At 41.9% G+C, this 13630-nt stretch overlaps 3 protein-coding genes across 6 annotated transcripts in view; all 3 read right to left on the reverse strand.

Moving 5' to 3' along the window:
- Positions 1-4: 4 nt before the first annotated feature.
- On the reverse strand, positions 5-5677 carry pcid2 (PCI domain containing 2). Its single transcript, XM_044019487.1, has 15 exons — positions 5583-5677; positions 5174-5230; positions 4990-5079; positions 3743-3816; positions 3595-3660; positions 3043-3084; positions 2817-2871; positions 2577-2680; positions 2061-2136; positions 1818-1959; positions 1622-1722; positions 1376-1449; positions 1164-1289; positions 968-1091; positions 5-161 (listed from the first exon to the last, which is right to left on the reverse strand). The coding sequence occupies exons 2-15, from the start codon at positions 5207-5209 to the stop codon at positions 75-77; spliced, it is 1197 nt and encodes a 398-aa protein (XP_043875422.1). The 5' UTR covers positions 5210-5230; positions 5583-5677; the 3' UTR covers positions 5-74.
- Positions 5678-5829: 152 nt separating this feature from the next.
- Positions 5830-11849, reverse strand: tbx19 (T-box transcription factor 19). 2 transcript variants are annotated; one of them, XM_044048883.1, is made up of 9 exons: positions 11620-11849; positions 10453-10742; positions 9818-10094; positions 7715-7849; positions 7555-7616; positions 7362-7405; positions 7107-7265; positions 6842-6956; positions 5830-6766 (listed from the first exon to the last, which is right to left on the reverse strand). In XM_044048883.1, exons 2-9 carry the CDS (start codon positions 10740-10742, stop codon positions 6601-6603), a joined length of 1248 nt encoding a protein of 415 aa, XP_043904818.1. In that variant the 5' UTR covers positions 11620-11849; the 3' UTR covers positions 5830-6600. The 2 variants fall into 2 exon arrangements, with proteins under 2 accessions (XP_043904818.1, XP_043904811.1); XM_044048876.1 differs by lacking the exon at positions 11620-11849 and having other exon boundaries at positions 10453-11233.
- Positions 11850-12393: 544 nt separating this feature from the next.
- Positions 12394-13630, reverse strand: part of LOC122765579 (vesicle transport protein SFT2B-like) — a 6532-nt gene continuing 5295 nt past the window's right edge. For all 3 annotated transcript variants that reach the window (XM_044019925.1, XM_044019922.1, XM_044019923.1), the window contains 2 exons: positions 13019-13048; positions 12394-12947 (listed from right to left, as the gene is read on the reverse strand). In XM_044019925.1, coding sequence (XP_043875860.1) covers positions 12908-12947; positions 13019-13048 — 70 coding nt within the window. In that variant the 3' untranslated portion in view covers positions 12394-12907. The remainder of the gene's footprint in view (positions 12948-13018; positions 13049-13630) is intronic.

Below are 13630 nucleotides of genomic sequence, written 5' to 3' on the forward strand. Positions count from 1 at the left end.
TCTGTACAAACATCAGCTGTTTTATTCAACACTTTCTTTTTTACAGAGCCAGAGAGGATTGTGGGTAACGTAGTCTAGGAGATGGAGGAGAGAGGAAATGGATTCTGTTTACTGACGACGAGCTTCTGATGCTGGTGTGAGATATAACCTTTGATGTGACCCTGACAGGAAACACAATTACAAAATAAAACACCATTGTGTGTGTGCGTGTCTGTCTGTATGTCTGTGTGTGTGTGTGTCTGTCTGTGTGTGTGTGTGTGTGTGTGTGTGTGTCTGTCTGTGTGTGTGTCTGAGTGCGTGTCTGTGCGTGCGTGTCTGTGTGTATGTCTGAGCGCATGTCTGTCTGTGTGTGTGTGTGTGCGTGTGTGTATGCGTGTCTGTCTGTATGTCTGTGTGTGTGTGTCTGTCTGTCTGTGTGTGTGTGCGTGTGTGTGTGTGTGTGTGTGCGTGTCTGTCTGTATGTCTGTGTGTGTCTGTCTGAGTGTGTGTATGTCTGTGTGTCTGTGTGTGCATGTGTGTGTGTGTGCGTGTGTGTGTGTATCTGTGTGTGTCTGTCTGAGTGCGCATGTCTGTCTGTGTGTGTGTGTGTGCGTGTCTGTCTGTGTCTGTGTGTGTGTGTGTGTGTGTGTGTGTGTGCGTGTCTGTCTGTATGTCTGTGTGTGTCTGTCTGTCTGAGTGTGTGTGCGTCTGTCTGTGTGTGTGTCTGAATGTCTGTGTGTATGTCTGTGTGTCTGTGTGTGTGTCTGAGTCTTGGCGTGTCTGTGTGTGTGTCTGTGTCTGTGTGTCTGTGTGTGTGTCTGTCTTGTCTGGCGTGTATGTCTGTGTGTGTGTGTCGCCTGTGTGTCTGTCTGAGTGTGTGTGTGCGTGTGTGCCGTCTGTCTGTGTGTGTGTCTGAGTGCGCGTGTCTGTGCGTGTCTGTGTGTGAGCATGTCTGTGTGTGAGCATGTCTGTGTGTGTGTGTCCTCACCATGTAGATGAGGTTAGCTAGGATACACTGCACCTCGTCCACGTCCACGTCCTCCACCTTCATCATCTTCAGCGCCACCAGGAACGAGTCCAGAGGCAGTTGGTGAGTCCTGAGCAGCAGGTACCTGCAGGTGCAGATTACAGATTAAAGATTAAAGACTCCAAACTGGAGTCAGGGTGGGCGGAGCCTCACTCACACTTTCTTGAAGAGGTTCCTGTAGGTGATGATCTTGAGCTTCTCCAGGATGAGGAAGATCCCACAGCGGATGAAGAAGGTCTCGTGTTTGGACAGAGCTTCGTTGAGCAGCAGCAGGTTCCCGTCACTGACCGACACAGACGCACAACACTTGATGACATGATGTCACTTCCTGTACCGCTCAACATTAAAACAAATAAAAACTGAGCTCACCTCACGCCCTTAGTAACATCAGCAAACTGCATCAGGTCGTATTTCCTCAGGAGCTGATGATTCGGCATGTGACCCTGAAACAACAGAGACTCATTTAATCTGCTTTAATCTGGATCTAAACCAGTGTCAAGGCATTTAATCTGCTTTAATCTGGATCTAAACCAGTGTCAAGGCATTTAATCTGATTTAAACAGGACGTAAACCAGTGCAGACTGGTTGTAAACAGAGTGTGAGTGGGATTATCACCAGCAGCATCTTGACAGGCAGCAGGTAGATGAGAATCATCCTCTTGTTCTTCTGACTGGATCCATGACAGTGGTGGAAGGAGAAGGAGAGAAAGTCCTCCGCTGCACACACACACACACACACACAGATTACTAGAGTAATCCAGCAGTAATCCAGCATCAGTAAATGTGTAGTGCTAGTCCAGAGTGTTGGTGACCTAGCTTGAAGTCACTGTCAAACATGGCTTTGCGGCCCACGTAGTATCTGTACGTGACTCTCTGAGCAGGACTGTAGTCGTTCTTCAGATTAGAGCTGTCGATGGCTCTGATCAGAGGTTTACACAGGTGAAGTTTATTGATCTGCACACAGACACACACACACACACACACACACACACACAATCACCTTCAAATCATCCCATTCAAGATTACACGAGAGCATCAATCATGATTGATCCGACCTTAAAGTAGATCTTAAACAGCTGGTTACTCAGAAACATCATCCCCCATTTTTTAGAGTCGTCGATTCCTGCACGACTGAAACACACACACACACACACACAATAGTGTCAGATTAAATTACTTTACACTGGATTAAATTCAGTTAAAATCAGAATAAACGAGATTACACTGGTTTAAATTCTGTTTAAATCAGATTAAACAAGATTACACTGGATTAAATTCAGTTTAAATCAGAATAAATGAGATTACACTGGATTAAATTCAGTTAAAATCAGATTTAAATGAGATTACACTGGATTAAATTCAGTTAAAATCAGAATAAACAAGATTACACTGGATTAAAATCAGTTTCAATCAGAATAAATGAGATTACACTGGATTAAATTCAGTTTAAATCAGATTAAATGAGATTACACTGGTTTAAATGAGATTAAATGAGATTACACTGGATTAAATTCAGTTTAAATCAGAATAAATGACAATACACTGGTTTAAATTCAGAGTGTGTGACTCACTTGTCGCTGGCACACACTCTGAAGCAGCTCATCAACTGCTCTGCTGCTTTCTCCAACATCTCACCAGGTTGACCTTTGCCCTTTTTCTGTAACTGCTGCTCTGCCTGCATGCACGCACGCACACACCAACATTTAAACCACATAAAACATTTCTCCTCTTTTTTATTGATGTATTTGAACTTTTTTTTGTTCACTTTAAATCTCTTTAAGTGAAATTGTAAAAATAAAAGTGTCTCTCACATTGTTGGCGAATATCCTGAGATCCAGAGCGACAGCGAACATCACAGGCAGAGCCCTGAAAGAAACACACACACACACACACACACACACACACACACACACACACACACACACACACACACACACACACACACACACACACACACACACACACACACACACACACACGTGAATGACGCTGCCTTCACTGTCTGCGTGTTCATCTGAGCTTCAGTCTCTTTCTCACCAGTTCTCCTCTTTGTGGGACTGGAAGGCTCTCAGGAAGGATGTGACAGGTCAAAGGTCAAGGACAAAGACTGTGAGACAATAAACCTTCAACACTTTTTTGTTGCCGATTTTAACCAGAAAAGTGACAGAAAACGTCCTGTAACTGTAAGTGACGTTCCCTAGAATAACTTTCACTTTCTGGCAGTTATTACAAGTCATCAGTCATCATCTACCGCTTTATCCTCCACCAGATATCCACGCAATCAACATATTTATAAAATAACATTTGAGTCTTCCTGCAACATTAGCGTAATAACCAGGTGTGGAGTTCAAACGTGGACAATGATCCTGAATCCACTCACAAACTATTCTGATCATTTCAATGTGAAATAACGTAAAACAGACAGAAGTGTGAAGTGCAGCGCACCGTCATGAGAACAGAACACAGACGCGCGGAGGCTGAGTGGTGAGCGATCACGCAGATGACGGGCTCTCGTCATCAGAGATTTCACAAACGCGTGGTGTAATCCCAGCAACACAGAGAGTGCCGGCATTAAAGGGTTAAGGATATTGAACGACAAGTGTCTGGAACTTGTAGGCCTCAACAAAGTCGTGATTGGCCACCGCGTAGGTGCACCTGCAACACACACACACACATGTGAATGTGCACAAACAGGATGTTTTACTCTGATCAATAAAAAAATCAAAGACATTGATACCTGAGATGAGCAGCCACCATCTCGTCGTACGGTGGCTCCAGAACCTGCTGACACTTCTCTTCTGGACTGGCCAGCTGGAACACACACACACACACACACACACACACACACACACACACACACACACACACACACAGTGAGGACGGTTCTCAAACCCGGAAGTGTTCTCGCTCCGCCCATTTTTACCAAGTATGCATCGGAGGTGACTTAAGCGTACTTGGGATGGCCATGTATCCCAGAATACATTTTCGAAATATAAATCTGAAATAAATATTGTTCTTTGTCCCGGAACAAAGTTTTAACATCATTTGAGGCGAGAAATGAGTCATTTATAATTCAAACATGTGGTTTGTGTATGAAGATATGACATATTTATAGTTTGGCAGCGACGTTTGTCGGAGGTGATAAGCTCCGCCTCTGCGGACGCTCAGCGCTCACTGTGCCCGGCACAGAGCAGCGTGACCTCGGCCTGTCCTGATGACATCATGACGTCGCTGTCATTAGATGCTCGGTGTGATCCATAGATTTGTTGTTGACGTGTTATTTTGTTTTTAATGGAAACGTTTTGACCTGATAGTTTAAAAGTTTGTATATTATTAATGTTTTATTTATTTTTAACTTTGAATGTCAGATTTATATTAAAGTCGCACGGTCATTGTATCTGTATTTAAATATAATATGTAAATATTAGATATGTAGAGTAGTATATATTTGTACACATCATATATATATATATATAAATACTACTCTACAACGCTGTAATATATCTATTTTCCACATTGTATTATTTGTATTGTATATTTTAATAGAAATAAATTAAGTCAAATATTTAAAATGTGAAAATAATCACATATATATGCATTTATTAAAAGTATTTCATATGTTCATTTATCAACACCGTAGCTGGCGCTAATGATGCTGCAGCACTTGGCACCAGCCACCATTCAAACAGCAGAACAATACATACATACATACTTGCATACTTCTTACTTACTTCTTAATTGTACCCAAATGTTTAAATGCACTTATTGTAAGTCGCTCTGGATAAAAGCGTCTGCTAAATGACATGTAATGTAATGTACTTGCTTACTCGAGTATTGAGAAACAGCCACATACTTGTGTACTCCCGTACTTGTCAAGTATATACTTCCCAAGTATGTACTGAGTATCGAGAAACGGCCACAAACAGAAGTGAGGCTGTATCCTAGCAACAGCGGGTGTGTGTAGCAGAGTGGGCGGAGCCTCACCTGGAGCCGCGGGTTGGCCACGTGCGGGTGTTTGAAGGAGAGCAGCTCGGAGCAGAAGGAACCCTCGCGGTTGTCGATGGCTTCGTAAACCTGCAGTTTTTACACAGAAGAAGAAGAAGAAGAAGAAGAAGAATAATGAGGTCATCACTACTACACCACAGCTGAGTGAAGGGTCAGAGGTCACCTGCTGCAGGTACTGGTTGATGGTGATGTGAGCCATGACTTCCTGCTGACTCAGCACCTGAAAACAAACATCAATCACTCACGTGTAGCCACTTTTAAACATGAATACAAACAAATTCATTAATAACATTAAGTCAGTAAATAGTGTTTTTGAATAGTTTTTAGAGCATAATGTAAACACGCTACAGTAATTTTTCTGTGGAAAAACATGAAACAAGTATTTGAAGCATTAAAACACTGAAAAGATTCAAATGTTTGACTTTTCCCTGTTAGACTGACGGAGCGCCATGCTAGCACATTAGCATTTGAATTCATTCATAAACGCTGGCGTTAAATCTTCGCTGACTGACGTCAAACCTCAAAACACTGACTCGCGTTAGAAAGAAAACAAACATGAAAACATCTCGTACCCGGAAAACAGAGATTTAGTCCAGAAATGAAGCGTTAAAGTACACTTCTTTCACTCAGCGTCGCACTGTTTTCAAGACTTACGAAGAACTTCCGGATCACGGCGGTTGGCTTCCTGTAGCACTTCAGAACAAGAGGCGAAGTTTCAAAATAAGGTTGTGAAAAAAGAATATAAGCGCACGAACCTTTGTTCAAAGTGTTTTATTGACAACGAACAAACAACAACATGTCAGTGTGTTTTCAGCGTCTTTGTGTTTTATTTGACTTTTTTTTCTGAACAAAGTGGAAAAAACACATTTTATCGTCTACAACTGTAAATACGACAGTGAACACCAGGTGGCACCACACCACCAACAATCACAGTGTGTCCCTCAGTAACAGCATCAAGATGTCATCACTAAGTGTTTTGTTGATTTACGTCATAATTACAATAAATAAGAGAAAATACAACAATAAATAAAATACATGCATGAAAGATTCAATAAACATTTAGCGCTAACGCTAAACAACAAACAATTGACCATCTACACCACACTGATAGCTAGCTTAGCTAACAGAGCTAAAATTTAGCCAACTGTTCGCTAACTTTTAGCTAGGTTATTGGTAAAATATCAGCTAACTTTTAGCTATGTTTTATGTAACGTTTTGGCAAAATGTTTAGCTCTGTTTTGTTGTTACATTTATGGCTAACTACTAGCTATGTTTAAATTCACTTTTGTTAACTGCAACTCCTTTGCGATTCCTCAAAAACAGCACAGAGTTTGTCAGAAACAGCATCAAGATGTCGTACGTGATATTTACACACAATAAATAACACAGGTTTAATAACAACTGCTAGTAACTAGCATTAGCATTAAATGGTGACAGAAACAAAACAACATTTAAATAAAATACAAAATGAATGAGCTAGGAGACTATGTAGCGATTAGCATAAACAAGAAGACGTAGGTTCACACCTTTAATGCTAACTTTTGTTAGCCTCCTGTCATAGTTAGCATTAGAAATCCTTTCTGTCCCTCCTCAGAAAGAATGGGTGGATCCAGGCAGCCATGCAGCACCGCCCACCCGTCCTTGACTGGGAGGCTGAAGGAGACTCTCGCTGCTGATTGGTCCTTGCAGAGTGCTGCAAGGTGAGTGGGCGGGGCTTAGCTCACTGCACCCAACCGTCCACAGACACGGATACTGACTGAAGAACACACATCATTATTCACCTGAGTCCACTTTATATAGAAACCCTTTATGGTCATGGGCGGGGCCTCACCTGGAGTTATGAGGAGGAGGAGGAACCTGTGATGAAGGAGCGCTGCTGCCCAAAGAGAGGGAGGAGGAGCAAGAGGAGGAGGGGGAGGAGCTACAGCCGTCCAACATATGGACACCTTTAAAAAAATGTCAACAAAGATTTAGATGAAAGAAAAATTACACACGCGCATGCATGCACTCACTCATTCACTCACACACACACACACACACGCACGCACGCACACACGCACACACGCGCACACACACACACACACACACATACACACCAGAGGAGTGTGTGCGCTGCGGCAGGTAGGCAGTTGAGTAAGGTGTGTGTCGCCCCGGGAAACTGTGGTGTTTGTAACCATGGTGATGATGTGATGTCAGAGGGAGGCTGCTGCTGTAAGAGAAAGCCCCGCCTCCTCCAGCAGAACACAGCGACCAGCCTGACACGCACACACACACACACACAATATTTATTTATTTCTGTGTGAGAAATAAAAACAAGAATAACAATTTAATGATGATAAATAAGAACTCACAGGGTTGAAGTCCAGACTCTGGTAAGCTCCGCCCACCCATGTTCCTGGGGTGGATAAATCAAGCGCCACCGTGCAAAAACAGATTATTATAAACAGAGACAAGTATGGATTAAACAGAGAGTCAGACTGAGTCATGTGACCGAGTCATGTGACCGGGTCACATGGCTGAGTCATGTGACATGCTGAGAGTTACCTGTCTTTGTTGTCCAGGAAGGCTTTGGCAAACGGGTTATGTTTGATCTTCAGAGTGGTGATCTGTAGAAACACACCTGTGTTACACTGACACTGTGTGTGCGTGTGTGTGCACGTGCGTGTGTGTGTGTGTGTGTGTGTGTGTGCGCGTGTGTGTGTACCTCTTCGTTCTGGTAGGCAGTGACAGCGATGAACTGAGTTTCTCTGAAGGAGACGTTTGACACGAGACGATGGTGAGAACCGACACACACGATGTGGAGCTGAGGCTCGTACTTATGAAGAGAGTTCAACATGATCTGAACACACACGCACACACGCACACACGCACACGCACTGCTTCAACGTCTTATTTTAGTGAATTCTGCTAAAAATCCTTTGTTCAGATTGAAATCAGTGACACAGTGTGACCACATGAGGCAGCAGAGGAGCAGCAGCTGAAATCACTGGTTTGGTGTGTGAGAGTGAGCGGTTTATAAAAGTCAGCTTTGAAACTTTAAAAAAAAACCGAAATAAATCAGTGGAGCTGTGCTTGCGTTTTTGGCTCATCCATCAGCCTCCCCACCCCCACTAATGAGGCCCAATTAACCAATCACAGTCCTCTGCTCCAGGCAGACACACAAAAACTAACAGTTTTCTATTCAGATTGAGAGGCTGGCTTCACATCTGACCTCTGTGTGTGTGTGTGTGTGTGTGTGTGTGTGTGTGTGTGTGTGTGTGTGTGTGTGCTCTTTGAATATAGTTTACCTCTGTCTCTCTCTCGTCCACCTGAAGTATGATGGGTAAATTAATTTCCCAGTAAAAAACATAATTACCATAATGTACAAATAAGCTGAGCAATTATTTCATTATAGTGTGTGTGTGTGTGTGTGTGTGAGAGAGATGTTTGGACATGGATAATGGGGTAAATACAAACAACATTATTGCCAATTTTGTAGTGCTGTGTGTATGTGTGTGTGTGTGCGTGGTGTGTGTGTGTGTGTGTGTGTGTGTGTGAAGGCCTCTCTCTCTGAGTGGCTCACAGCTCTCAACAGGAAGTGCATTAAACTGGCGCCGGCCAATTAAGAGCTGTTTACCCTGTTCCCGTGGTTACGAGAGGTTGAGCAGGTGAAGTGAGCGAGGAGAGCGACTGAAGTGGTTAATTACATGTGGTGGTCTCTCGCCCACTTCACCACAATATGGAGAAGGAGATCGAGAGAGAGAAGGAGAAAGATGGAGAGACTCTTGACATGAAACAGAAGAAGAAGAAAACAATGTTTTGAAACTTTCTTTACACGTGTTTCACTTTTCATTCATGTTTGCTTATGACTTGGTTAACTTTGTTAACTAACCTTTAGTTATGATCTAGTTAACTTTATTAACTAACCTTTGACTGTGATCTAATTAACTCTTTTAACCAACCTCTGCCTATGACTTAGTTCACAAAGTTTTTAGCTGTTTTTGGTTAACTTCGGTTAGCATTTTAGCTATCCTTTAGCATTTTAGCTATCCTTAAACATTACCTTGAGCATTTTAGCTATTCTTTAGCATTTTAGCTATCCTTAAACATTACCTTGAGCATTTTAGCTATCCTTTAGCATTTTAGCTATCCTTAAACATTACCTTTAGCATTTGAGCTATCCTTTAGCATTAACTTTAGCATTTTAGCTATCCTTTAGCATTTTAGCTATCCTTAAACATTACCTTTAACCTTTGAAAGAATTTGGAAACCATTTCTTGACTATATTAATGTAAATATTTCTGCTATATTGACAAGAGCATTTGTATAAAAACTGTATTATTTATTTCTGTTTTCTTTCTTTATTCAGCTGTTTGTTTGTTTATGAGAACATTAATAAACACATTTAAAAAAAACAAAAAAAACATTACCTTTCGTATTTTAGCTATCCTTTAGCATGTTTGCTATCCTTTAACATTTTAGCTAACTTTAAACATTACCTTTAGCATTTTACCTTTAGCATTTGAGCTATCCTTTAGCATTAACTTTAGCATTTTAGTTGTCCTGTAGCATTTTAGCTATCCATAAACATTTAAGCTATCCTTAAACATTACCTTTAGCATTTGAGCTATCCTTAAACATTACCTCTAGCATTTTAGCTATCCTTAAATATTACCTTTAGCATTTTACCTTTAGCATTTGAGCTATCCTTTAGGATTTTAGCTATCCTTTAGCATTACCTTGAGCTTTGTTTCTGCTACATTGTCATCTAACAGAGTGACCGGTTAGTATTGGTTAGTAGTATGAAAGACAGCGCAGGTGAGTTTACCTGTCCTCCTCCATTGACCTTGTTGGTGAGTTTGACCTTGTTGAAGGTCACCGCCGCTTTCATCCAGTGAGCTCCAAAGTTCGGTGAGTCGGGGTGAATGTAGATGCCGCCGTGGCCCCGCCCCTCACCGCGGCCCTCGGCCCGGCCAGCCGCCACCCACTCCCCGTTCACGAACTTCCAGCGGCAGCCGTCAACGGGAACAAAGTCGAGCAGGAAGGAGTACATGGAGGCGGGGTCAAGACCAGAGACGCTGACCTTTAGCACTGGGAACATCCGACTGAAACAAACCACACACACACACACACACACAGCTAACACCTGCTATCTAATAACTAATGACCAGTATTGATTAACAGGTTCACTCACCTGGAGTCAGACACATCGTCATGTCACATGATCCTGATCAGCTCATCAAAGGTCAAAGGTCAACAAAAGAAGAGTACAAACACCCAAACCCTTACCCTAACCCATAGTTAATAAGTTAACTAACACACAAACAACGTTAGACAATAAGTTAACTAACACACAACCAACATCAGTCAATAAGTTAACTTTAGCCAGACACAGACAGGTTTAAAAAGTGGGAGTTGGCCTAAGCTAACACAGTTGGCTTTCCTGCCTGTCGCCACGGTTACCGTCCGTTCTTGGTGACGATCATCTCGTTGGTGATGTGCTGGAACTTCCTCCACAGCTCGGCGTCCTCCAGCGCCACCTTCAGCTCTCTCTCTGTCGGGTCACCCTTCTCTCGCCCGGCCTGCAGCTCACTCTCCACCGCGCTCAGCAGCCGTGACATGCAGCGCTCGGCCGACCCCGGGCTGCACGCCACCGTATCGTCACTGCCATCACCACCGCGGTCAGTGCCACCGTCGGAACGTTCCACTGAAGATCCAGAGTCTCTGGACTTCTGAGACGTCTCCACCTTCATCTGGACCAAGAAAAACAAGGAACTAAAGAAGAAGTTCACACTGACTGGTCGTACTCAGACATGGTGAGCGCCCCCTGCAGGTGGAATTCAAAGTCATCAACTCCTTCTCTTCACTGCAGTGACAATTCAAGATGGCCACTCCAACAAACAAAGGCCAAACATTTTAACACAGTTTTTGCACGCTTAAATGTCGGTAATGCTAGTTAGCGAGCTAGCTTGTTAGCTTTGTCGCTGAGGAAATGAAGGACAAACACACTTACGACTTCTGCTTAAATATAAATATTAATAAAATAATAAAGTTAGAGATTAAAATCACCGATAAAAGCTCAAGCTTTTACCAGATGTTTTGTTTCGGGGTCATGATCATGCTAATTAGCTATAGCTTCGGTTAAGATCAGGTTCTGGATCAGGTTCTGGATCAGGTTCTGGTTCAGACTTTTAAACTTTGTTTGTGAAACAAAGTCTTTTACTTTGAAGTTTGTAAAAGTTTGTATGAAGTTTGTTCATATTTTATGATCACGATCGTTTTAAATTTAGGTTTTTTTTCATTTACAAAAACAGAAAAAACACATTTCATGATCTAAATGATCTCAATTCACACAATGATTCACGTTCCTTTCTTCATAATTTTAGTTTTCATGAGAGAACAGACGTCATAACACTGAAATAATCCTGTTTTTAAATAGTATTCAAATATTTTAGTGAAATAACGACGTAGCTCAAATGTCTGAATATTATGGTATGGCTGTATGTTAATGTTTTAATGAGATCATTACGAGCCGGAGGAGGGAATTTATGATTCATGATAAAACAAACAAACACCAGAAAGTAAACAAAAGAATAAACTGATGAGATTATTGACAAGAAAAAAACTCACCTGGAATAAAATAATCCAGAAGACTTTTTCTGTGAGATGAAGCTGCTGAGCGTCTGAGGACAGTGTGACTGAAGCTCGCTCTACCACTCGCTCGCTCGCTCGCTCTCTCTCTCTCTCTCTCCCTTACTCTCTCCCAGACACACACACACACATGCTCGCACCATGTCACCTCCACTGACTTTCAATAATGAAAACATGAGTGTGGACGAACCAGGAAAATGAAAACATGAGTGTCGAAGAAGCAGGAAAATGAAAACATGAGCGTGGACGAAGCAGGAAAATGAAAACATGAGTGTGGAAAATCATGAAAGCAGGAAAATGAAAACATGAGTGTGGAAAAGGAAAATGAAAACATGAGTGTGTGAAAACATGAAGCAGGAAAAATGAAAACATGAGTGTAAGAAGCAGGAAAAATGAAACATGAGTGGGAAGGGGAAAATGAAAACATGAGAAGTAGGAAAATGAAAACATGAGTGTGGAAGGCAGGAAAATGAAAACATGAGTGTGAAAAAGCAGGAAAATGAAAACATGAGTGTGGAGAAGCAGGAAAATGAAAACATGAGTGGGCCGAAGCAGAAAAATGAAAACATGAGTGGGGAAGCAGGAAAATGAAAACATGAGTGTGGACAAAGTAGGAAAATGAAAACATGAGTGTGGACGAAGTAGGAAAATGAAAACATGAGCGTGGGCGAAGCAGGAAAATGAAAACATGAGTGTGGACAAACCAGGAAAATGAAAACATGAGTGTGGACGAACCAGGAAAATGAAAACATGAGTGTTTTACAGTCTTTATTAAAAGTTGACACGGTGGATAAACGTATAAAATCCGTCCACAGTGACTTTATTTGTATACATTTTTTGTGAGTTATAAAAATTTGACTTTTTCAAAACTATGAGTAAACGTTCATGTGTTCACACTCTGACTGTTCAAGTGTGGACAGATGTTTGGCTGATGAAGATTTTCAAATAGGAAACGTCAAAGCATGACTCTGCACTTTGTGCTGACTGTGTGTGTGTGTGTGTGTGTGTTCCTCTGCTGCAGCTTTAAATGTCACATGAAGAAAAACAGCGTGTAATGTAGGAGAGGAAACACATGACGACACACGATATGTGACTCTGTGTGTGTGTGTGTTTTAATCAGTGGACAGTACAGGGTGGAGATTACAGGCTTTAGAGATTTAACAAACATAGAGACGACGATATCGCTGCAGGTACACACAGACACACACACACACATCACCTGTTCCTGATCAATAAGCAATGATCAATACATAGTACAACAAATAGTCTAACAACAGCAGACGGAGCAGACTTTAACGAAGGTCTCTCTGAAAGAGAAAATACACAATCAACAATTTCAATAAAGAAACAAAAATGTGTTAGATCCCGAGATATTTACCGAGCATACGGAACGTAGGAGAGGCCGTACCTGTGGACGACAACAACGATGACAACGACAACAACAAAGACAACAACAACAACAAAGACGACAACAACAACGACGACAAAGACGACAACAACAAAGACGACGACAACAGCATGACGACAACAACAACGACGACAAAGACCAACAAAGACGACACCAACAACAACAACAAAGAGGACAAAGAGGACAACGACAACAAAGACAACAAAGACAACAAAGATGACGACGACAACAAAGACAATAACAATGACAACAACGCAACAACAACGACACCAAAGACGACAACAACAAAGAGGACAAAGAGGACAAAGAGCGACCAACAACGACGACAACAACAACAACGACACCAAAGACGACAACAACAAAGAGGACAAAGAGGACAAAGAGGACAAAGAGGACAAAGACAACAAAGACAACAAAGACAACAACGACAACAAAGATGACGACGACAACAAAGACAATAACAATGACGTCAACAACGATGACAACAACAACGACACAGTTAGTGTGTGTCTGTGAATAAAAATTAAAAAGCACATTTGAAGTAATAATATGGTTAAAGACCTTTGAAGTAAATTTTCTATG

The sequence above is a fragment of the Solea senegalensis genome, linkage group LG2 (assembly GCF_019176455.1).
Source record: "Solea senegalensis isolate Sse05_10M linkage group LG2, IFAPA_SoseM_1, whole genome shotgun sequence".
NCBI lineage: Eukaryota > Metazoa > Chordata > Actinopteri > Pleuronectiformes > Soleidae > Solea > Solea senegalensis.

What these genes read in the sequence shown, in the direction of transcription:
- pcid2 (XM_044019487.1), bottom strand. Translation starts at nt 5,209, where the DNA reads ATGGCTCACATCACCATCAACCAGTACCTGCAGCAG. An exon ending in TCAACCAGTACCTGCAGCAG is followed by an intron (nt 5,080 to 5,173) that starts GTGACCTCTGAC and finishes TAAAAACTGCAG; the next exon opens with GTTTACGAAGCCATCGACAA. An exon ending in AGGAACCTCTTCAAGAAAGT is followed by an intron (nt 1,092 to 1,163) that starts GTGAGTGAGGCT and finishes CTGCACCTGCAG; the next exon opens with GTACCTGCTGCTCAGGACTC.
- tbx19 (XM_044048883.1), bottom strand. Translation starts at nt 10,742, where the DNA reads ATGAAGGTGGAGACGTCTCAGAAGTCCAGAGACTCTGGATCTTCAGTG. An exon ending in CTGCCTACCAGAACGAAGAG is followed by an intron (nt 7,617 to 7,714) that starts GTACACACACAC and finishes GTGTTTCTACAG; the next exon opens with ATCACCACTCTGAAGATCAA. An exon ending in TTCCTGGACAACAAAGACAG is followed by an intron (nt 7,406 to 7,554) that starts GTAACTCTCAGC and finishes TATCCACCCCAG; the next exon opens with GAACATGGGTGGGCGGAGCT.